Source organism: Gymnodraco acuticeps, unplaced genomic scaffold (genome assembly GCF_902827175.1).
Source record: "Gymnodraco acuticeps unplaced genomic scaffold, fGymAcu1.1, whole genome shotgun sequence".
In the NCBI taxonomy this organism is placed as follows: Eukaryota; Metazoa; Chordata; class Actinopteri; order Perciformes; family Bathydraconidae; genus Gymnodraco; species Gymnodraco acuticeps.
Genome location: NW_022992313.1, coordinates 1,193,098 through 1,218,844, shown reverse-complemented (window position 1 = coordinate 1,218,844; position 25,747 = coordinate 1,193,098). Strand labels below are relative to the sequence as shown.

General features: G+C 41.9%; 1 protein-coding gene across 3 annotated transcripts in view; it reads left to right on the top strand.

Moving 5' to 3' along the window:
• Positions 1–240: 240 nt before the first annotated feature.
• whrnb (whirlin b) overlaps positions 241–25,747 on the top strand; it is a 167,500-nt gene continuing 141,993 nt past the window's right edge. For all 3 annotated transcript variants that reach the window (XM_034208317.1, XM_034208316.1, XM_034208314.1), the window contains exon 1: positions 241–1,420. In XM_034208317.1, coding sequence (XP_034064208.1) covers positions 743–1,420 — 678 coding nt within the window. In that variant the 5' untranslated portion in view covers positions 241–742. The remainder of the gene's footprint in view (positions 1,421–25,747) is intronic.

The window sequence follows — 25,747 nt, the reverse complement described above, 5'->3', positions numbered from 1 at the left end:
TGGCAAACATAGTCATTTAAATAAGGGTGAATAATGTAGTCAGTTTCTAAGCAACAAACCCATACACACACACACACACACACACACACACACACACACACACACACACACGAACACACACACACACACACACACACACACACACACACACACACACACACACACACACACACACACACACACACACACACACACACACACACACACCTGCGTCATTTCCTAAACGCGAAGGGTCTGAGAGCATCCCGTTGAGCTCCCTCCTGCACAGAGGCTCCGTCAGAGCGAGCGGATGGATTTATAGTTTGTTCTGTGGACACAATGGACATGGAGAAGCTCATGTGCTGTTTTATGATTTTCAAGCATAAAGAGAGCCTTTCAAGGATTTTTATTCTGCCGGATTTCACAGATACACCGGACACTATTTGAATCGCAGAAGCTTGTGTTGTGTTGTACATGGAATAGGAAGACAACAGAGAGAAAGAACATGCATGCGATTTACAGTGCTTGACCAATGCCAGCTTCGACAGAGAAATGGTTTGTTTCGGTCTGAAACACCCCGTGCGGAGCACATCAGCGCTGTTACGCGTGTAGATCCCCGGTCACCTGTTGAAGTTGCTGGGTGCGCGCGGAGCTGTTCCACGTTTTACTTCACAACTAGAGGATCGACTTGAACAGCGCGTTGACAGATGATCGACCCGCCGTCCCGTCTGTATGATGAACTGATTCCCCGCCATGCTGTAGGATGAGCTCTGATCTGGAGAGCGTTTCGCTCAACACACCACTCTCCTCCGCCGGCTCAGGCGGCCGGGCGCTCTCCGCGAACGTCCGGAGGCTCCACACCGCCCTGAACCTGCTGCTCAGCGGCCCGGAGAGAGAGCAGTTCATCCACTGCCTCAATGTGTACCACGCCAAGCGCAACGTCTTCGACCTGGTCCAAACTCTCAAAGTGATTCTCAACACGAGCAGCAAACGCCAGCTGCTGCCCATGCTGCGCCTGGTCATCCCGAGGTCTGACCAGCTGCTGTTCGACCAGTACACGTCCGAGGGACTCTATCTGAAGACAGAGCTTTCCTCCAGCAACGGCAGCGCGGAGGGCGACTCAACTCTGCAGAAATATGTCAGCTCCATCCAGGAGCAGCCCCCCCCCTCCGGCTGTTCGGACGAGCTGTCGGCTTCCCTGGCCACGCCGCTCTGCGAGGGTCCCTTTGGAGAGGTGCGCAAAGTCCTGCTGGCGCGCACCAGGAGCCACGAGGGTCTGGGCTTCAGTATCCGCGGGGGGTCGGAACACGGCGTGGGCATCTACGTGTCCCTGGTGGAGCCGGGCTCGTCGGCCGATAGAGAAGGACTCAGGATCGGGGACCAGATAGTGACTGTGAACGACCTGATGTTCGACCGCGTGTCTCACGTAGAGGCGGTGCAGGTAGGGGGGCTGTGTTTGGATGTGTCAAAAATGATTGTGAACCTAACAATGAAGCTTGGTGGAAGGGGGGACCAGATAGCTTACATTTAGGAGCAGACCCAAATCACGCGAGACATCCGGATAATGGTCAACTTTGGTCAACATTGCAAGATAAAGCATTTGTGCTGCATTCAAGTTTTGTCAGTGTAATTGGAAGAATTACTTGCCCACTCAAGAACAAAACAGAACAGCTCAGCTTGATGTTTACATCTCTGACCAATAAAGAGCACATGTTCTTTTTTATGTTCAGTGGTGTAAAGACCCTAAGTAGGCATACTCAAGTATAGGCCTACTGTATAAGTAACATTTTGAGATACTTGTACTGTACATGAGTATTTCCATGTTATGCTACTTCCTACTCCTACTCCACTACAGTTCAGAGGTAAATGGTGTACTTTTACTGCACTACATGTATTTAATACCTTTAGTTAGACTTTAGTAAATTCACAAGCTACCCTGCAGTATACAAAGTCATTCAAACTAGCTGCACCTTTACCAGCTTTGTGAACATTTGAATGATCAATCATTATAACATATTATATACTTCTCAAATGGACCAATCTTCACAATGACTACTTTTACTTTTGCTTTAAGTATATTTTGATGACAATACTTTTCTACTTTTACTTGAGTAACATATTGAATACAGGACTTTTACTGTAACAGAGTATTTCTACACTCTGGTACTTCTACTTTTGCTCAAGTACAATATCTGAGTACTTCTTCCACCTCTGATTATGTTCACACAGCATTTGGCAGAATGAAGGAGGCATAAAGCAGCATCATTGGTGGAGGTCTCTGAATTCCTTCTAGTTACAGAGCATGTTGGTGAAATGGTGCAGACTGTGTGGTGATCCAGATGTAAACACTGTATGCCTCAGGCAGAGAGAGCGTGCATTAAGCACTGGGCCTTGCTGCCCTAGAAACAGCCTCCTCTGCCAGCCTCCAGTCTAATACTTTGTTTTCATTCTTCTACTTGACTGCATGCTCTGTGAACGAGCATGGAATCAAATGTTCATTAGCAGATGGAGTTATGGCCATTTCCTCATTGTAAAATAAAACTGTGGAGGAGAATTGGTCTAGGTCTAAGATATGGTCCGATTTTTGATCAACCAGGTTCTGTTCCCAGACCCGGTTCCCAGGCTCTTTTAGATGGACATGTATTGGCCCTAGTTTTAGCAAATGTGTAACTGTTGACTCCCTGGTCATTGTAGCGGCAGTCAGAATCAATGCAATGCCCTGCCCATTTATATGAGGTATTTTCGAGCTAACTTGTGTGACTGTTGTTTTTACCATCAAAGTAAAAAAGTAATTTAGAAGAATACACATATCAGAAAGCCTCGTCAGTCGTCACATTGATAATATATGCCTCTGGTTATTCTACTTGCTGCAGATGACATAAGGGAGTGAAAGCATGTGGGAGGAAAATACTTCAAATAGATAATAAAAAGGTCTGAAGGCAGCAAAGTTCACCTGTTGTTGTCACCATGTTTAAAAATTCCCCTCATAATTGTCCAAGACATTTTTTATTTTCCGCAGGTATTTTGACTGCCTGCTGAAATTACTTTATGACGTTGCACGCTTCTCATTGAGTCAGACTCTAATAGACTCTCTTTACAACAATTTCCACTTTTTCTGGAGGCTAGTTACAGCTTTTGTTCACACCACCGCACTAACAGGCAGTCCTGGGTATATACACACAGTTTCTGTTTTGTTTGTCAGCAGTTCAAGTCTGTCAGGTTTTTAGGCAGGCAGGCAGGCAGGCAGGCAGGCAGGCAGGCAGGCAGGCAGGCAGGCAGGCAGGCAGGCAGGCAGGCAGGCAGGCAGGCAGGCAGGCAGGCAGGCAGGCAGGCAGGCAGGCAGGCAGGCAGGCAGGCAGGCAGGCAGGCAGGCAGGCAGTCAGGCAGGCAGGCAGGCAGGCAGGCAGGCAGGCAGGCAGGCAGGCAGGCAGGCAGGCAGGGTAAAGAATGCACTCAGGAGCTAGCCCAGCTTAGCATGAAGACAGGAATAAGGGGGAAAACAGCTAGCCCATCAGCTCTGAAACGTTTTCTTGGTGAATAGGCTAGTCTAGTGCATTTTCAGAGTGGCTCTCTGGAGGTTTGTCATCACAGTGAGGTTTTCACGTTTGGTAACACTTTAACGGTAACACATATTTGTTTAAACAATCAATATTTAAAAGGAACTTATCAACTCCATGTCTCAATTACATCCTGTTGTGTCAAACCTGTCAAAAGCGTTTACAGTACATTTTTTAAATATGATACTGTGAACATGAAAAACAAAAAACTATAACATAAATATAATTAGCCCTGGCATAATGAACATCCTTCATTTGAAGTGAAAAAACAACAAGACACTTCAGAATAAGATAAATAAAAAATGGCTCTTTTAGAAAAAGCTTTTCGCCAGCTAAAGGCCAGAAAGTCAGCTGCAGACACAGAGGACCTCATTAGATTTTGTGATATAAATACTTTTACAATTATGTAAGAACAGTGTTGTGGAGAGTTACTTATGGTAAATCAATGAGTTGACTTTCCCGAATACAGGGTGTCTGACTTTCTTAAAAGCAACCCAGTATAATTGTTTCAATTAAATGGAGAGTTAAGTGGAGAGTTTTATGTTTGAGAGAACATTTATACTTTGTGTTAATGTGAAGGCGGCTGTATGTTTAGATGCTGTGGTCTCAGTAAGCCAGATGCCAAATACACACAGCTTGAAACCACAATCCCAGCCTCGGTTTACATCTGTCAAGTGTAGTGTCTGCTGGTGTTACGGCTCGTCCACACAGCGGCGTGCGTTAAAGCTTCAACGCTTCAGCCCATTCACTTTGAATGGGGCAACGTCACGCTTCGTCGAACTGCATTGTGGGAGCGAAGCGTAGCTTTGCTCGCTGCAAAAGTTGAGCAATGTTCAACTTTTGAAGCTTCGACGGAAGCGTCAGCCAATCGAATCATATGCCAGTACAAGCTCTAGCCAATCAAACCACTGCTTGTGTGTCCGGGGCGGGAGATTCAGGTGATTGGTTGTTGGTCTAGCTTCAGACATGCCCGCCGGCAAGCGACAACGCACACCGCTGTGTGGACGGGCCGTCACAGTGCCGGGATACTGGAACAGGGATTGGACCCACATGCAGAGAGTATTTCAGTGATGTAATGAAGGTAGAGGTCACAGATGGAAAGAGGTCCAGCAGGCAGCCATCATAGAATAGAATATAATTCCTTTATTGTCATCGCACCAGGTACAACGACATTTTAAAAAGCAATCCTCGCAGTGCATTTCCACATAAAACGAATAAATATATATCTATATAAAAATATACACACATAAACATATGCTCACACATCCATACCAACATGCATACATGCCCGTTTGACGGTGGTCAGTTCTCGTATGGCTCTGGGGTAGAAACTGTTTTTCAGTCGGTTTGTCCTTGATTTAATTGACCTGTAGCGTCTACCGGAGGGCAGAAGAGCAAACAGGAAGTGTCCAGGGTGTGAAGAGTCTGCAATTATTTTTGCCTGCTCTGTTGAGGCAATGTTGGCTGAAGAGTTCCTCCAGAGAAGGCAGTGAGCAGCCGATGACCTTCTGGGCTGTGTTGATGACCCTCTGAAGGGCTTTCCTGTCCTTTTCTGAGCAGCTGGCACACCACGTGGTTAGGCAATATGCCAGCACACTCTCTATGGAGCAGCGGTAGAAAGACACCAGGAGCTTCTCCTTCAGGTTGTTCCTTGTTTCCTGAGGATCCTCAGGAAGTGGAGTCGCTGCTGGGCCTTTTTCACAGATGTTGTGGTGTTGATAGACCAGGATAGATCTTCAGCAATGTGTGTGCCGAGGAACCTGAAGGCAGGAACCCTTTCCACACAGTTGCCGTTGATGTACAGTGGATCTGGTGTTGTGCTGTTTTTCCTGAAGTCTATAATGAGTTATTTTGTTTTTATGGAGTTCAGAACAAGGTTATTATCTGAACACCACACCGCCAGTCTCTGGACTTCATCCCTGTAGGCTGACTCATCTCCTCTTGTGATCAGTCCAACCACGGTTGTGTCGTCCGCGAACTTGACGATGGTGTTGGTGGGGTCAGTGGGGGCACAGTCATAGGTGTACAGGGAGTAGAGCATGGGGCTCAGCACACAGCCTTGTGGTGAACCGGTGCTGAGTGTGAGGGTGGAGGAGAGGTGAGGGCCTATTCTCACTGTCTGGGGGCGGTTAGTTAGGAAGTCCTTAATCCATTGGCAGATGTTTGGGGAAAATCCTAGGTCAGATAGCTTGGAAACCAATCTTCCCGGGATGACTGTATTAAAGGCAGAACTGTAATCAACAAAGACCATCCTCACATAGCTCCCCTGGTGTTCAAGGTGGGACAGTGCACTGTGAAGGACAGTGCACTGTGAAGGACAGTGCACTGTGAAGGACAGTGCACTGTGAAGGACAGTGCACTGTGATGAACAGTGGCGATGGCATCCTCTGTAGACCTATTTGCTCTATACGCAAACTAATTTGGGTCGAAGGTGGGTGGGAGAATGGTTTTGATGTGCTGCAGGACCAGCCTCTCGAAACACTTCATGATGAGCGGTGTGAGTACTACCGGACGGTAGTCGTTGAGGCTGGAGATGATGTTTTTTTTCGGCAGAGGGATAATTGTGGCAGATTTCAGGCACAAAGGGATGATGGATTTGGAGAGTGACAGGTTGAAGATCTTTGTGAAGACCTCCGTAAGTTGGTCTGCACACTCTTTCAACACCCTTCCCGTCACGCCATCAGGGCCTGGAGCTTTCCTCGGGTTCACCGCTCTGAGCACACGCCTCACATCATGCTCCTGCACAGTGAGGGTGTGACCATTGGATGCTGGTGAGGTTGTTAGGTCCGTCTCTACTGCATTGACCTCAAAACGAGCAAAGAAACAATTAAGTTCATTTCATTTAATTTCAAACCTATATTTATACAGATAAATCCCATTGAGATCATTGATCTCTTTTTCAAGGGAGACCTGCTCAAGTAGTTCCACATGAAACATAAAAACATAAATAGAACAACAAAAAGACATCATACAGCATCATTTACATAATTATCCACATAAACAGGTACCAACAGCTTCCGATTGAGTAGCATCCAACCGAGCTTTAAAAACATTTAGTGGCACCAGATTGTTCAGTTTCCATTTAATTTGCAGACTATTCCAAGACAGAGGAGCTGCGCATCTAAAAGCTGTCTTCCCTAAGACAGTCCTAGCAGTTGGCACATTTAATAAAACCACAGCATGCGATCTCAGGCAGTAGCCACTTACAATTCGCCGTGAGATCAGGGAGCAGATGTAGGATGGAAGTTTCCCTAACATGGCTTTGTATATAAAAATGTACCAGTGACTGAGCCTCCGTACAGTTAGTGAAAGCAAACCAGCCCTTGCATACAGGGTACAGTGATGGGTTAATGCTTTACAGTTTGTCACAAATCTCAGTGCACTGTGATACGCAGCATCTAACTTGACCAGGTAATTGGCAGGTGCATTCATATACAACAAATCACCATAGTCCAGCACAGGTAAAAAGGTCACAGTGACTAGCCTTTTCCTGGCCTCAAGCGAGAAACAGGACTTGTTCCTGTAGAAGAAACCTAGCCTAACCCTCAGCTTTTTAAGCAGGTTATTTACATGAAGTTTAAAAGTGAGACAATCATCAAGCCAGATACCAAGGTATTTGTAACAGGTAACCACTTCAAGTTGTATTCCTTGTGTAGTTACAATATCTAAAACAGGCTCTGGTGTCTTTTTAGCTTTAGAAAAGAGCATTACCTTGGTTTTCTCAACATTTAAAAGATGGCAAGTTCCTCTGCCAGTTCATCATGTAGTCAGGACACTGAGTGAATCTTTCTGACAGGGGAACAAAGGAGGTGGATTGCTATTTGTGGTGAGTCACTGGTAAGAGAAGTATAGGCATAAGGCAAAGATGTGAAGAGGAAGTCTGTTGAAAATGTCTGAGGACATCTGGTGGATGTGAAGGAAATACAATCAAAACTCTTAGGCAGGTGGGACTGTGCCTGGAAAGACAGGCAGAATGTAACAGTTTGACGTGGTGGAAAGTAAGTTGTGGAGTGTGGAGAATGAGTTGAGAAATGTCACAGCCTGAACAAAGCAGCTGGGGGAGGGCTCTCACAGGCACCTCTTCTCCCTGATGTCTCTGATGCTCTGTAGATGCGTTCCAAAGATGTTCTTGGGGATTTAATGAAATGCTCCAACTCTACTACTCCTTAGACCAGGGGTGTCAAACTCAAGGACCTCATTTTATACGGCCCGCAAGAGTTGCAAAGAATATAATATACAATACAATTTGTGTAATTGTTGAATATTTGCTTCCAATGATTTGCCCTAGACTTCTGCTTTCAGATGTAGATATTTATGAATTTATTACCAGAACTGATAATAATCCAATGCAGAGCCAATAATGTAATATAATACATTATTTTATAAATAATATATATTTATACATGTATATTTATATAGTCTTAAAGTTAAAGCTGGCCCTTTGAGTGCAACCATAATGCTAATGTTGCCCGCAATGAAATTGAGTTTGACAGAAATATTGTACATTTGTCTACATACATTTGGCAGCTTTAGTTCATAGTTACTTTTAAGATAAATATTTGAAACAATGTATTTATAACAAGCTTTTCAATTACAAAATATTGTTGAAGACTAGTTGTTTCCAAATGTTTTGGCTTTTGACGTTGTACAAAAAGCATTGTGTAGTTGGTGTCACATTTTAAGTTGCATTTCCCTTTTTGCTGGTTGACCATGTTTTGAATGAAGGTCAAAATATGGTGAAATTATCCTATATCTCACCAAAAAATATGAAATTACTTAAAGTGGACCTATCATGCTATATTTGAAACATATATTGTAGGGCCATACCTATACAAAACATGTCTGTGAAGTATTTTTTTCAAAATACCAAACACATCACCCATTGTAGCCATGCCTCATACTGCTCATACCCCTCTGTTGAAGCCCTGTTAGAGAAATGCGGATCTTGGTTCCTAAGCTTGAAAAAAAAGAAAGAAGAGGAGGCGGAGCTAAAGCCTGATCAGAATTCTACCGGAGATAAAGTTAAATTCTGCTGTGATAAAACGCCATCCTGTTTAAACCACGTCAAGGATTTTTTCTGAAACAGTATGGAGCTCAAATGCTTTTTCTCTTACAGGTTTATCACAAGGTGAGTTCTTTTTTTATTTCCTGCTTTTTAAACACATGTGCTCTTCAGTACAGGTTAGCTCTGAGTGTTAGCGAGGCTTGCTAATGTAGACAAAGACGAGATGACGTCCAAAACATGTCAGGCATTGTTTCTGATAGCAACTTTCTGTGGATCAGCCGCCAATTTGACGTCAGTTCGGATGGAATCTGTATCCGCTCGTTGTACCCCCGTTTTTAAAAGATTTGGGTACGGAGGAAAAGAGAAAGGGTTTTATTTTCTGACGCTGCGTGAGTTCCCGACGCACCCGGGACACATATGTATGTATAAAATACATCACAAAGTGCATTTTGCATGATAGGTCGCCTTTAAAACAGATTTGAGTATCAGAACTTTTTACTTCTTTCCTTTCCCATTGAAGTATTATGGAGCCCCCTAGAGGACATGGAGAAGAAAAAATAAATTGTTTGAAAAATAATAAATAATAAATAATAAATAATAAATAATAATAATAAATAAAAATAATGTTTTGCGAAATATCGTTCGGCAACACAGAAACCACAACAATGGAGCGGTTCATAGATTTTACTTTGAGCTTGGCCTTCAATATAAAGATATAACATCAGTGCTTGGCAATAGGCACAGGTTTCACATAAGTGAAAGACACCTCAAGAGAACACTCAGAGCGAGGGGACATGCACGTCGCAAAGCATACTCTGAGCTGAGTTATTGACAGATTCTAATTTCGCGGATCAATAACTCATGAACATAACGTTGTAAAAATACAAACAACATGACTTTACAATCATAGCAAGGTAGACAACGAGCTACATAGTCGTTTTGATCAGAACATTTCGATACGCGGTGTCATCCGAGCTAAACATCAATAATTGGTCACAATATGCAGCTTGAGGAGGGAGAGGAGTGCTTAGGGACTGTCTACAAACTGCAATGCCGAAAATATATGCTCATAGAAAAATTCAATAATTTCAATTTTTAAAGATGTAGTGCTACCAAATTCTCTTAACACATCAATGGTTATGTTGTTGTTACAGTATAACACTTATTTTGAATAAATATGCTTTGAAATATTTTTCAGGCTTTTTTATTTCAAACTTTTTTAAATGTCCCATGTTATGATTTTCCGGTTATTACCCGTCCCCTTGTGTGTTATGAATGTTTTTCTGCATGTAAACGGTCTGCAGAGTCACAAACCCTCAAAGTGCACCCTGTAGGGAGTAAAACTCTAACACAGAGAAGACCTGTCTGTGCTGCCCCAGAACGCCTCGTTGGAGATTTCTCTTTTTCCATTTTTTTCTTCCTGGGTATGGTGACGTGCCCATACCCAAATGGACCAATCCGTGGAGCTCCTCACTCACACACACACACACACACACACACACACACACACACACACACACACACACACACACACACACACACACACACACACACACACACACACACACACACACACACACACACACACACACACACACACACACACACACACACACACACACACACACACACACACACACACTCTCAGCGGCAAAACTGTGACGGCCCCTACACACGGCGGCGTGCGTTGTCGCTTGCCGGCGGGCATGTCTGAAGCTAGACCAACAACTAGGGGTGTAACGGTTCACAGAAGTCACGGTTAGGTTCGTACCTCGGTTTGGAGGTCACGGTTCGGTACGGTTCGGTCCAACAAGAAAAAGCAAAAAAAAAAGTCCCAAATGCACAATTCCAGGTTTGTTGTTATTTATGTTTGAACAGTAGTGCAAGTTTCAGTTTAAAAATAAAGAACTCTAACATTTTGAATAATTAACTGTATTAAACAGTTAAAAACAAACCATACACAGTACACTCAGATGGCCATATTATCTATAATGGCTGATGTCAAGTGGGGTGCTAGTGGAGCCTCGCAGTGGGGGTGCTGCAGCCCCCTCAGAGCCCCCCCCCTTCCCGCGTCCATCCGCGATGTCTCGATGTCTCGCAGACCCCACGCAGCAAGCAGGAAATGAACCCAGCTCACACTGTCCGCTCCTTGCAGCAGCAAGCCGCGCAACGTCCCGCCCACACGGCACCCAGACCCCACGCAGCATTCTCATCTGTTTGTCATTACTGGTGTCATTTTCTGGTTGCTAACAAACGCCATTGTAACACATAAACACTGATGTTCAGCTGTAACGGTGGTGGACTCATCAGAACAGAGTGGGCGAGCTGACCAATCAGAGCACAGTGGGCTCCTAGTTCAACAAGCCGTTTTGGACAGAGTGAATACACATAATATACAGAGATGCTGTATGAGAAACCAATGTGAGTTTGAAACATTGAACAATTTAAATCTATTCTAGTAGACCTCAAAAATGGAATCATGATCAGTATACATGGCCATGACATGGGACCTTTAAATTACTTTGACATTTTACAATGTAGTGCAACCAAACAGCTTTCCCTAGGGGTGTAACGGTATACGTATTCATACCGAAATTATTCGGTACGGGCCCTTCGGTTCGGTACACGTCTGTACCGAAATGTACCGAACGAATATAACGTTAAACGTAACAAATTGAGAACGTGAACAACTTTTTACTTTTTGGAAGTAATCTCAGGTGCTGCGACGCAGCGTTCAGTGTCATTTACTCCCACTGGGTTCAATGCGTCATAGAGCGACCAAGTCATTTCATTGGACGAGAGGCATACTATGACAGCTGGTCACAGGGATGCGTTCATATTTAGTCAGTAATTTGAGAAACTGTCGAAATGGCGAACGCAGATAAAGTTGAGCTCGAAAATCCTCCAGCATCATTGAAGTCTCCGGTTTGGGAACATTTTGGTTTCGCAGTTACGTACAAGGATGACCGACAAAGACAGGTGGACCGAACCAAAGCGGCTTGTCGGCATTGTTCAACTAAAATTGGTTACGCGGCTGGCAATACATCAAACTTGCACACTCATTTGAAAAGGCATCACCCGAACGTGAATATCACCGGTACCAAAAGAAAAAAGACTGAAGTGCAAACCCAACTCCCGCTAGCATTTAAGCCTCCACCACTCGCAACAAGTTCAGACCGAGCCAAAGCTATTACAAACGCCAAATATCTTTATGTTGCCGCAACAAGTCCTCCAACTCATACGACCAAATGGGTCGATTGTTTAAGCCCTTATTACGACCAAATATGTAGTTTGTTCAAACGCTTAATACGACCTATAATTACGTTTTAAAATTGTCGGCCTCTAGTGCTCCCGTTGAGTGCAAACGTTACAGAGGGTTGTTTATTCACAAATAACCCTCTCTGTAAAATCCTAAATTATAGGATAGTTTGGCCATTAAAACGCTTTATGATTAGATTTCTAGCGAGAAGTATATATTGTACTTTTAGAATCCACGTCCAGTCGATATGTAGGATCTATAGTTTGATAGATATTACGAAGATGATTTGAGGTTTCGTCAGGAGAACGTGTATATGCGGCAAGCTTCCATGTAAAGTCTCGACGTTTTCATAATAAAACCAATGATCAAATGATTTAACAGTGATATCTGCAGTACTCATCCACTAAAAAACATCAGTTTATCCTTGTTAATTATACGACATTAATTGGTTTAAATTGTGTACAATGCTTTTGTGTTTTTCCCATAGGTTTTTCTCTTTCGATTCTGAGAGACACATTTCTTTTTTCAGAGGTTTTGATGCACGTCGGGATATGGTGTTTATGTGATATGAAATCGGAAAACATTTTTAAAAAATAAAATAATACTTTATTCCGAGTGTTCTTGCTTTTCTCTTTGAAAGTCATCACATAACGGCATTGTAATACACGGTTCGGGTGCATTAAATATTACATATCTGCCCTAGATATTTATTTATAGAGCCCTGATCAGAAGACCTTTTGACAAACTGGAAGAGATGCCGCCAAAACTGAATACGTGACGTGGACCATAAATATATCAACAATTAAACAACATCTTCCATTTCTTTTCACACAATACGTCTCCTTGCAGTATCAACACTAATTCGGCTGACTTTTATATTTGATCCAATTAGTAAATAGTCTGTATTTACACCATAACGGTGCACAGCTGATAGAAAGGGACTTTTTGTAGTTTTTAAAGATATTACTGATTTTCTGAACTACCTTTCCAACTCCTCATGCAGTTGACTGTTACAGGTCTATACACAACCCAGTCTCATGGCATTTCGTGTTCACCAACACGATTTTCCCCTTTTTTTCGTGTTGCACAGCACGATTTTAAAAGCAATGTATTTCTACTGGTAATGACGCTCATGGAAGCATGGCATTCGTTTGTGTCGGCTGCCCTTAAAGGCAATGTGAGCGTCCATTCTCATTGGATAACGGAGAATTGTACACCCGGAAGTAAGTATTCCCCTTACTGTCGATTGATTTTACAGTGATATCTGCAATACTCATCGACTAAAAAACACCAGATTATCCTTGTTAATTACACAACATTGATTGGTTTAAATTGTGTGCAATGCTTTTGTATTTTTCCCCTTCGATTCGGAGAAACAAATATGTTTTCGGAGTAAAGGATAGCAGAAGACACTACACTACCCAGAATCCCCAGCTATCGTTTGGACTACACCATGTGCTCAGTTTGACAAACCCCATGATAGTCCTCAAGCTCTGTGATTGGAGAGTGTGCTCCGAGGGTTACGCCGAGCCTCGAACAGCACTTGAAATGGGATGGAACCACGGCAGACTGTCCAAAACTGGATTTGAACGGGTCCACCGTGTCCCCCCCTCCCCCACCCCGTCCCCAGAACTACACATGCTGGCTATTCTGTTTCGCAACATGTTCTTTATCTATGGCACGTCTCTACTGGGAGTTGTAGTTTTAAAAGACGTTTTCGTATTTCCCATAATAAGAAGTTGCCAGTATTGAACTGTGTACATCCCTGGAGGTTTAGGGGATAGGAAACACTCACATTTAAAACATATAATTAATAAATGGGTGAAAATTGCTTGTGCCCATAATGGGCAGCATTAATATATACCCACACATGCCAGCTAAGGTCAGAAGAGCTTTATTTAACAGCTGGTCTTATGTTTGTGACCCCTGTTGTTAATTGATAACATTACATTACATTAATTGATAAGCCTGAAACATGCACTTGTCAAGGTTCAGAGGCAAATTTTGCAAATATGGCAGTAGCCATCGATCAGCTTAAAATAAGATATACTTTATTGATCCCAAGTTGGAACATTTGCGTTACATCAGCATGCGTAATAGTTAAATATGCAGTGGTGTTTATTTGTAAATCATTTAGTGTAATCACACAAATTCTGTGTTTTATATTTAACAATTCTGTGTTCTTTATTTATTGATTGTTCAATACCTGACAAGGCCGGAGATGAAATATCTACATACATCTTATAAGAGTATAATACATGTATTAATGCAGCCGAACCGTGTATTACAATGCCGTTATGTGATGACTTCCAAAGAGAAAAGCAAGCACACTCGGAATAAAGTATTATTATCTTTTTTTTAAAAATGTTTTCGGTCTGTTTCCGGTATTTGTTAATGACGATGTGCTGTGAGATGTGAGACTGAAATTGCACAGGGGAAAATAACGTAGGCTATCTTTAGATGCGGATTTTGTTAAACTAATATGTTTGCGCTGTGGACCAACACTATACATTGACGGGGAAGGGGGTAGCAATAAAGATAACACCATTAAACAGTTACACAACATAACAGAAATAATATCGATAGCAGCGTCCCTAGCAACCACCTTGGTAACAATGAAAACTTCCTGAAGTAATCTTCGTAATAACTAGCAAACTAAAGATCATGTAAATCCACTGCACACATAATCTGAAATAACAACTCATATTTCTCGCATCAAATGACATCAAAAAGGATTTTAATGGCCAAACTAACTTTAAAATAGGCATTTTCCACCGAGAATAAAACGAAGTTCGGCCATGTTTTTTTCTTCTGCAGGGAGAAATTTGAAGATCACGTGACATAGACGCCAGCCATTGGAATGAATGGCGTAACCCTCGGAGCACACTCTCCAATCACAGAGCTTGAGGACTATCACGGGGTTTGTCAAACAGAGCACATGGTGTAGTCCAAACGATAGCTGGGGATTCTGGGTAGTGTAGTGTCTTCTTTTATCCTTTACTCCGAAAACATATTTGTTTCTCCGAATCGAAGGGGAAAAATACAAAAGCATTGCACACAATTTAAACCAATCAATGTTGTGTAATTAACAAGGATAATCTGGTGTTTTTTAGTCGATGAGTAGTGCAGATATCACTGTAAAATCAATCGACAGTAAGGGGAATACTTACTTCCGGGTGTACAATTCTCCGTTATCCAATGAGAATGGACGCTCACATTGATTGATTGATTGAAAAGTTTATTAACAGCTTGTATATTGGGTACAGTACAGTACAGCTCAAAACATACAATTGTTAAGGGATGCAGACCAGAGAAAGACTTTCGTCTTGTTTACATCAGGGTCCCCCATTTCCAATTCATCATGATTCACATTGCCTTTAAGGGCAGCCGACACAAACGAATGCCGTGCTTCCATGAGCGTCATTACCAGTAGAAATACATTGCTTTTAAAATCGTGCTGTGCAACACGAAAAAAAGTGGAAAATCGTGTTGGTGAACACGAAATGCCATGAGACTGGGTTGCTATACAAGTTCATGGTACAATGCATAAGCTTCACATTGAGAGACTGAAACTGTATTTTCCTTTACCGTTCTGTTTTAATTTCACAATAAAGTGAATAGTCATATTATGTTTGATATTATTATGTTTTATTAACTAGACCACTGGTTTTTTAAACCGCACCTCCTAGTGGTTAAAGCACGTTATTGAATTTAGTTGTTGAATAAGTTATATTTGATGAAATCATTTAAATATTAAGAGTAGCCTACATACAAAATAGGGGTCAATGATAGAAATATGAAATATAGAATATAAAATATCAAGAAGATACTGTAGTGATCTCTACAATAAAACAGTTTAGTGCAGGATGTCCAAAGATATTAACAGGAGGATGTGCAAAACAGACAAACTGATAAGGCTGAATTTTACTCAGGTGTAACGAAAGTCTGATTTAAGGGTTGTTTATATTTCACATCATTAATCAGAATCTGCAAAGTAACAAAAATAAATGTAGTAGAGTAAAAATACCAGGTTAACCTCTGAATTGTAGTGGAGTAGAACAAAGTAGTACATGCTGCTGTAACAAAAACATTTCCCAACTTGGGATCAATAAAGTATCTTATCTTAAGATGATTGATGGCTACTGCCATATTTGCTAAATGTGCATCTGAACCTTGACAAGTGCATGTTTCAGGCTTATCAATGAACAACAGGAGGGGTCACAGACATAAGACCAGCTGTTAAATAAAGCTCTTCTGACCTTAGCTGTCATGTGGGTATATATATTAATGCTGTCCATTATGGGCACAAGCAATTTTCACCCATGTATTAATTATATGTTTTAAATTTGAGTGTTTCCTATCCCCTAAACCTCCAGGGATGTATACAGTTTAATACTGGCAACTTCTAATTGTGGGAAATACGAAAACGTCTTTTAAAACTACAATTCCCAGTAGAGACGTGCCATAGAACATGTTGCGAAACACACAATAGCCAGCATGTGTAATTCTGGGGGGGGGGGGGAGGGCTGGGCTGGACCCGTCCAAATCCAGTTTTGGATAGTCTGGCGTGGTTCCATTCCATTTCAAAGAGCTGTTTGACACTCGGCGTAACCTTGTCACTGCCACTCCAACATCCAATCACAGAGCTTGAGGGCTAATCACGGGGTTTGTAAAGCATGGCGGATGTTGTAGTCCCAAACGATAGCTGGGGATTCTGGGTAGTGTAGTGTCTTCGGAAACTAGTGTCTAAACTCCGGAAAAACATTTTTTTCTCCAAATCGAAGGTACAAAAGCATTGTACACAATTTAAACCAATCAATATTGTGTAATTAACAAGGATAAACTGATGTTTTTTAGTCATGGATGAGTAATGGAGATATCACTGTGTAATCATTAGACAGTGTGGGGAATACTTCCGGTTTTATTATGAAAATTCGAGACCGGAAATACTGTTTTCACCCACGCTAACTTTACATGGAAGCTGCCCCATATACAGTACACGTTCTCCTGGCGAGACCTCAAATCATCTTCGTATATCTATCAAACTGTAGATCCTACACATCCACTGGACGTAGATTATAAAAGTACAATATACACTTCTCGCTAGAAATCTAATAAAAAAGCATTTTAATGGCCAAACTATTCCACAATTTAGGATTTTCCAGAGAGGGTTATTTGTGAATAAACGACCCTCCGGAGCGTTTGCAATCGACAGGAGCATGTTGTTTCTTACACGACCACTAGAGGTGCTACACTTTAAAACGTGACTCTGGGTCGTATTTAGCTGCTGAACAATCGACCTATATGGTCGTTTTTTGTAGGAGGACAGGCTGGTTGCCATGTTAGCAAAGCGCTACCTGGCTGTATCTGATAGCGAGAGGGTGTTCTCCACAGCAGGAGACATTGTTAGTGCCAGCAGATCTGCTCTTTTGTCAAGCAATGTGGACAAGTTCATTTTTCTTTAAAAAAACATGAAAATACAATGACAAGCAAGTCCTAATGTCAAACTGGCTGCTTAGGTACTAGTACAGTACAGTTCAAATACATATTATTTCAGTTCATCGAAATGCTGCACCTTAATGTTTATTTTATTATATTTTGTATTTATTTGAGTGAATATTCACAGTTTAATAATAATTCAAAACCCAAAACAAATATTCTATGTTATGTGATCATTTTTTCTAGACTGAAAACGTACCACACCGTGACCTAAAAACCGAGGTACGTACCGAACTGAAATGTTTGTGAACCGTTACACCCCTACCTTTCACACATCAATAGTAGGCTACATTGCTGCTCAATTACATCAGGGTTGTCCAAACTACGGCCGGAGCTAATGCCGGGGCAGCACTATTTTTTAATAATTTAAAATAGTTTGAAATAAAAAATCCTGAAAAATATTTAAAAGGATATTTATTAAAAATAGTTATACTGTGTTATACTGTAACAACAACATAACCATTGATGTGTTAAGAGATTTTGGTAGCACTACATCTTAAAAAAATGAAGTTATTTAATTTTTCTATGGGTATATATTTTCGGAGTTGCAGTTATGTAGACGGCCCCTAACCCTCTGGAGGCGAAGGGTATTTTCTCGATTTTTAGATGTTTCCATAAATCACCTTTTAAATGTACTTCTTATAACATGTAATGTAATAACATGGCACCCCATGTGTTACATATCAAAATGTTCAGGACAATCTCTGGTCTTGCTATAAATGCAAATTACTCACCTTAGAGCATTGTGTGATGAGATAAGTAGCTCTAAAGCTTAACATTTGACATCTGATTTTCGGAAAATCTTCAAAACTCTTGTGAAAACACAAATCTACTCATGTCAACCAATTTTATTGGTGTTTTAGATTTGGTTACCAAAGTCTCAGGATCACAAAAGTAGTGAAATATTTTAATTACACTATATATTAATGTGTAATTCATGTCTAAAATGAAACAAATGAAATTCGAATTTTGAGTAAAATAGGTGTTTATCATTCTAGTTTCACCACAGCAGGGACTGAGATACGTTAGGGATGTCCTGATCACCTTTTTTTGCTCCCGATCCGATTCCGATCATTTGATTTTGACAATCTGCCGATACCGATTTTTCCCGATCCGATCTTTATGCAATGCATTAAGAGAAAAAAAAGGTAACAGATAACGGCTGGTCAGTGAAAAGGCCAAAAAAATAACAGCCAAGATAGCTGAATTCATCGCGTTGGATACGTAGCCTCTCGTTAGCTTACTGCTACTATTAGACACTGCGTCCTACCCACTCTGTTGCCAGATTTGAGAGAAATAAGCAACCCGAGGCCTGTACTACGAAGCTGGTTCAACCTAACCTGGATATGTTTGAGTTAGCCGGTTGGCCTAATCCAAAACATACGCGCTCTCGCTAAACTGTACTATGACGCAGGTTATCAAGTGGATCGCTCAAGCCAGCCGTGTCCTATCTAGTTAGGTGCGCGTTCACATGAAAGGGGTGGTATTTGGCAGAGGTGGGACCAAGTCATTGTTTTGCAAGTCCAAGTCAAGTCTCAAGTCAGGATGGGCAAGTTCAAGTCAAGTCCAAGTCCTAAACTTTGACAAAACGAGTCTTAAACAAGTCATTATGTGCTTTTCACCAAATGTAATGACATCGATCCACAGAATAATACTTAATAATCAAACTGCTCTTTATTAGTCACATTAATCATTTAATAATCCATTTTCTCTCTGCTGATAAAGTAACGTGTGTTTTTCTAATTTAAGAGGGATCACTAAGGTTCGGCTACCGTGACGGTTTGATTCAGAAGGAGTTTAATGGATAAGATCCCTGATGTTAAGGTAACCAGAATGTTTATTTCCACTGTGTACAACATGTTATAAGGGACCCACAATCTATCTTTATGCAAGGGATAATGTGCAGCGAGGCGGTCTCTATAAAGAACACCTGCATCTAGATCCCTCTGCAGGTGGTACTTTAACTATATTTTGATGATAATACTTTTGTACTTTTACTTGTAACATTTTGAATGCACTTTGTATTGTTACCAAGTATTCCTACACTCTGGTACTTTTACTCAAGTACAAGATCTGAACATCTCCCACCTCTGACAATAAAGCCTGAGTGGTTACCAAAAAGAATACCCTGCTCTGAAGGTTATTTTCATTTTACAAATCCTGCACTCAGCTTTGCTTTCTGCAATATCATTCAAATGCAGCCAGACGCTGCTTATTTTTTCGGTTTTCGCTCATTTCTTGACTTTTTCCGACGCGCTTGCATTTAAATCCGGCTCCCGGCTGCGTTTCACTTCTCTTATTTTTCATTTCCTCGCTCCTCGGTCTCGGTCTCACCGGAAGTTGATTTGTCTGCGTCATCTTGAGTAGCGTATGGCCCAATGGCCTTATTTTTGCCGGAGGACCGAGGAGCGATAATGGAGGAGCTATAATCGAGGAACCACGAGACCATCCTTCGATGAAATCCTCAGACACTCGCCCCGCCCCCTTACTGTGTATCGCTCACTGATCTGAGGCTTCTTGACATGAGAGCAGTTTCCCAGCGGAGTGAAGAAAACACATGAACCTCACGGGAGTCACTCCTCAGTCTATACTGTGTTTTGTTTCAATTCATGTTTCATTTAGTTACAAATATGTGATATATCTGAACAACAAAGTGGTCAAAAATCATTTTATTCATTTTTTGGATACATTTTCATGATCGCTTTTTTCGTTTTACATTTTTATTTATCGTCATTTTCCATTCAGTCAGTCATTAAGTGCTATTAAAATGTTAATGTGCTACATATCCACACAAACACACAAAGTGTGCAATCCAATGAATGTTAATCTAACTGGGTTTTGATAGATAACATATCTCTTTTTCTTCTCTCAATTATTGTATTTCTATTGTGCACTCTAATCAATATTAATCTAACTATTGTTCGTTTATACATGTTAAGAATGGCGTTTATCTTTTTTGAGAATGAGTTCTTATTTTATTTTATTTATTTGGGTCTACAACAGATGATACAAATGTTTGTGTCAGTAAATGTGTAGGCGGGCGTGTTTGTGAAAATAACGCTCCGGAGGAAAAGGACGTCCCATTGCTCTTAAAACTCATTTCCCTGCTTCTCGTAGTTTCCTTGCGTCTCTCCATGCTTCCCTGGTGGGAGGGACTAGACGCAGGGAAACGACACAAGTGAGGGACGCAAGGAATCCATTTAACCGAAGTGAAACGCAGCCCCCGGCTCCCCGTCGCTCTGTGCAGCTGGCCTGTACCACTACACCTGCTGTGCCCCCCACCCTTCTTTCACATAATGGTATGATCCTAGTGTGTCCTCGCATATGATTGGCCGCATGGTGGCTCACCAAAATGAAGTCCCGCCCCTGCCTGCATGGATTCACAGCAAGAGTTGGAGCGGCTGAAGATTCTGCTCTCCCCGACGGGAGTCTGCTCTTCTAGCGGCATCTCGCGATCGGCGTGTTGGAGGCCTCTGAATTAAATTATCAAGTCACCTCAAGTCAGAAGGCTCAAGTCCAAGTCAAGTCCAGAGTCATTGGTGTTCAAGTCCAAGTCGAGTCGCAAGTGTTTTGTGATTTTGTCAAGTCAAGTCTCAAGTCATCAAATTGGTGACTCGAGTCTGACTCGAGTCCAAGTCATGTGATTCGAGTCCACACCTCTGCCACACACACACAGAGCCGAGCTTGAATTAAACACAGAGACCCAGAAGTACTGTATTTCCATGCAACTCTCTGATTGGTCTGGTGTCTTGCCTCTGTTGCATTCACTGAACACGGGAAATCACAATCCTGCCGTCCTCTCTAGTGTCATGATGAGGTTCAGGTAAAGCACGGTTAATGTATTATATTATTGAGGGAGAATTATCCGGGGCTACAGAAAAAACAGGCCCAGGCCAGGCGACGCCACTGGTCACAACTAAATGGGTTGGATTTACCGGAAGCAAACATTGTGGATGTTCAGGACAGCTATGAATACCTTGGGATCCCACAGGCAAAAGGAAACCATGATAAGAATGATGGCCACAGCCAAGTTCGCTTTTGCCGTTAGCCCGTTTGCTAAGTGTTGATTTAGACTCTTGGTGTTGGAGTTCTGTTCCGTGTAGGTAAAATGGTTAATATCGTCTGTTAGCTGAGTTCTTCCCGTTAAGTGGGTATGCATCATTAATAGGTTGTTAAATGTTAAGAAGCCTTGAGACGCTGTTTCTAGCAAGATGTTGCGTCTGCCCCTATGGTCTGCCCCCGGGAGTCTCACAATAATAAGAGCGCTGTTAGGAGAGATGACGAGTGGCATTCACAGTGGCCAATCAGAGTGGTACTCAAACCGGATACGTCACACAGGATGAGGGTTCCCAACCGACCAGAATTGTTTAAACTAAGGAAGTAGCGTAATTAGGGTTACAAAGGTGCGGAAAGTTTCCAGTACATTTCCGGAAAGTTTCCATGGGAAGTTAAGCTGGGGAATTTTGGAAATATTCGATGCAAAATTAAACAAAAAAACATGACATTTCAACAGATTTTTTTTTTATTTCAATAATTTTTAAGTAGAACAGAACAAGTTTTAATTATTTTATTGAACAAATATTTTTTCTCATTGAAAAACGAAAACAGGAATGTTGTGTTAAATGTTACTCATCCCCCCCAACCTGTTCATTAAAAAATGAACAAAAATGCACCCCCCCATCCAAAAAGTCCCATTCAAAATGTTAAATGAAAAGAGCCCTTCTCCCTCCAAAAAATCCCATTAAACATGCAAATCTTCCTTCAAGCGATCCTCTGCATTTTTGCTAAACCCTTTCAGTCAACGGGCTCTTCCTGGGCCTCATCAACATCACACTCTGAGTCTTTCTCTTCAGTGTCACTGTCCAGCCTTATTGAGGATGGCTCTGTGTCCGGCTCAGAGAGCCTTAGGTTTGCCCGAATGCCAACCAGTTTTTCCACTCTCACATTTGTGAGCTTGTTGCGAACCTTTGTGTGGTCTCAATAGCCATGCAGTAAGCAGTGTGCTATGGCATGGATATTCAAGTGTACTTGAATGGCATCTGTTTGTTTTAGTCAAGATTATGCTAAAATATACTTTCCCCAACTATATTTAAGTTCCCTATGAAGAGTCAACCTTCAATTTTGAAAATTCCCAGTTTATTCCCATAAATTCCCGTTTATTCCCGTTAATTCTCGTGGAAAGTTTCCATCTTTGAAAATTCCCGGAATTTTGCAACCCTAAGCGTAATTCATATACCGATAGCAGCACCGTTTGTCCAGCGGCTTAACGTTATACCAATACTGTCCAATCAGACTTAGTACCGGTTCTCGATACCCATCCCTACTCTTGAAGGTAGGAAAAACAGCCAGCAGAGTATGAGACATATTTATTTTATTATTTCACATATTGATGGAGCCATATATACGGAAGAGGATTAGGGCCACGTTTTTTTTGGGAGAAAAAAGTCAGAATTCTGACTTTTTTTTCAGAACAACATTTTTTTTAATTGTTTTCAAATCCTCCCAAAAAAAAATCATGTGGCCCTAATCCTCTTCCGTACATATGAGCCCAGGCTTCTATTATTTAATAGTTATTTATTTTATTGTTTTTTGTTTATAGTAAATCTTCCTTTCATTCTAGTGTTATTGAAGTTGATCAAATAAGTTGTTTTATGCTTTTGTTTTGGGAAGGCAGCTTTTTGGGCAGCGGGGGATAGGAGACCTGGTGATTATAAATGTGGGAAACAGGTGGTGGTGGAGAGCGCACCCGGTAGGCTTATGTTTTTTACCATCAGGTATGCACGAGGCAAGAACACAGACAAGAAACAATTGTACTTGTATGATCTGGCATCAATTGTGTATGATCTGGTGATACATTTTGCTGTGCAAAACATTGCCTGTTCCCGGGACCCAGCCATGACTATGAGGTCGTCTAGGTAAAAGAAAACTCTCATGCCGTGGGCGCGCAGCGGTTGAAGCGCTGTGGCCACACATTTTCTGAATGTGCGTGGGGATAGGGAATAGCCGAACGGCAGCCTGTTGTACTCGTAGGCTACCCCCTGGAAGGCAAAACGCAGACACTTTCTGTGCTCTGGAGCAATTTCCACATGAAAGTACGCGTCTTTCAGGTCGATGGTGGTGAACCAATCGCCTGGCTGCACAAGCCCCAGTAACTGTTTCATAGTTAACATGCGGAATTTCCTGCATGAAATGTGGCGATTCAGGCTGCAGAGCTCTAGAACAGGTCTGAATTACCCTGTCCTCCTGAGAACCAGGAAGTTTTTGATCAGAATAACAGCTAAAGGTAAGCATATCTCCGTTTTTTGCTACCTAAAGCTAACACACTAAAGCCTAAAGTGTTGTGGGGCTTAACAGGCAACGAACAAATAATTACTTACCTTCTAGAAGTCTGATGGATTTTTGTCAACTCCAGTCCAGTCAGTAGAAAGAAACGTTTTGCTGCAACCTGCTGCTGTCTGTGCAAATCTCAGAGTGGTGCGCGCGAGTATCAGAGTGGTGCGCGCGAGTATCAAAGTGGTGCGCCGAGTATCAGAGTGTTACCATGGTAGCAGAGGGAGAGGGAGGGGCTGCAGTATGAGCGTTGGAAGCTCAAATCAAGCGACTCGTTGGCTGTGTATTTGTTGTTAAATATCAGATAAACTAATACGCATACGTGACTGGCGAGGCGGTGTGTGTGTGGTGGGGGGGCCAAACAAATATATCAGGGTGGCCATGGCCCCCCCTGGCCCCCCCATCCTGCTGGCGCCACTGCCTACGACGCTGGTTCTCTTTTTAGCGGGCTAGATCTCCATGGTAACTTATGCTGTGCGGCTAACCTGCTCTGGAGCAGGTTAGGTTGCAAGCTAAGAGATCAACTCAGTGAAAGCACCAATCAGACCAATCAGAGCTCAGTGTGCGGAGTTTAAAGCGATCAAGTCATATTACAGGAGAAAGGAAATACCGAAAAGCTGCCGTTGCAGGAAAGACGGCCGGCAAAAATCACCGACTGTGAACGTGAACATTAATAGAATATCACCTCCATCTTCAGAGCAATCTGACTATTATAACATTAGCGTTAAGAAAGCTTACTTAAATATCTGCCACAACATAAGTAACCGGATCAGAGTAACATTAAGTACAGTCCGCGGCATATCACTTCATAATGTATCATATATCTCCTTATCTGAGTCAGCTGAGCCGTATCTGGCCGTGCAACACTCACAGTGTCACATACTGTATGCAGAAGTATTATTTTAAGCAACACATTAAGTTGACGAAACACTCGAGTCAAATGTAATGAAAGTCAGATCGTGTCTTGGACGGGGCAGTGATATCATAAACCTGTTAATGTACGCATTCAAACACTTGTTCTGTTACCAGCTGTATTCACCTTGCAGGTGCAGCTCTGTGGCTTTGATCCTGGATCAAGTGTTTAAGTCATGGATGTTTAAAGTTTAACTTCTTCATATGTCTAATATTATAGTTGACTTTTCATTCAGGAAGTATGACGCTGCGCTGTCAGTACGCTTCTCCATGTTTATGATTGGTCGAATGCTCCAAATACCACCTCTTTCATGTGAACGCGCACCTAACTAGATAGGACACGGTCATAGGCGGCGCGTGAGGCTCAGGTTTGGGAAGGCTAAATAACTTTGTTTTACCTGACCAGTGGCGAGCCGTCAGGGCCCTCTAGGCCCTCAGAGGGCCTAAGATATTCTAAAAAATAATATTTGAAAACATTTTTAAAAAAACGTTTTTTTAAAAAATATTATTTTTTATATTTTTTTGTTGTTACATTTTTCATTAGTTTTACCAAAATAACTTGATTTAATTGTATTTAAAATAATATTTCCAAAGAAATGAATCCTTCGAATCTGCCTGTTCAGTTTCTGTTGGAATGTGAAGGGTTAAATGCCGTCTCTGCGAGTTATGTGAAGACGGGAGAGCTTGTTGGTCCCTCTCTACATTCACAGAGGGCCAGCTATAGTAACTCAACGAGAGAGTAATGTCAAATGACAGTACAATTGACCAATCATATCTTCCCTCTAAATGGGCGGGCTTTATTTTCGCGGATTTTATGACAAGTTCCGCCCGCTGTGAGGTCTATGCAAGTGGTGCAGTGACGCGTCCTAAAACCCGGAAGTAAGCTTCGCTCGGATTCCCTCGACAGAAAGTGGGTTTTGGAAAATAGCTGGAAATAAGGTCTGTGGAAAACGAACCTGTTAGATAAATGCACGTTGTGTTCAGCCGGATAATATCCACATGTCTACCCTACTTCTATTATTTTCGAATCATAAATCTAAACGATAGATTTATGATCGATAGATTTATGATTAGCATAAGTTCGTTCATGATGGCTCATGTCAGTGATAGTGATGACATCGTTGCGAAATTATTAACCGAGTCATTTTCAAGATTGAGTTACAATGATAAACTGGAGTGGCAAAGGATCAGCTGAATGACCCCGCC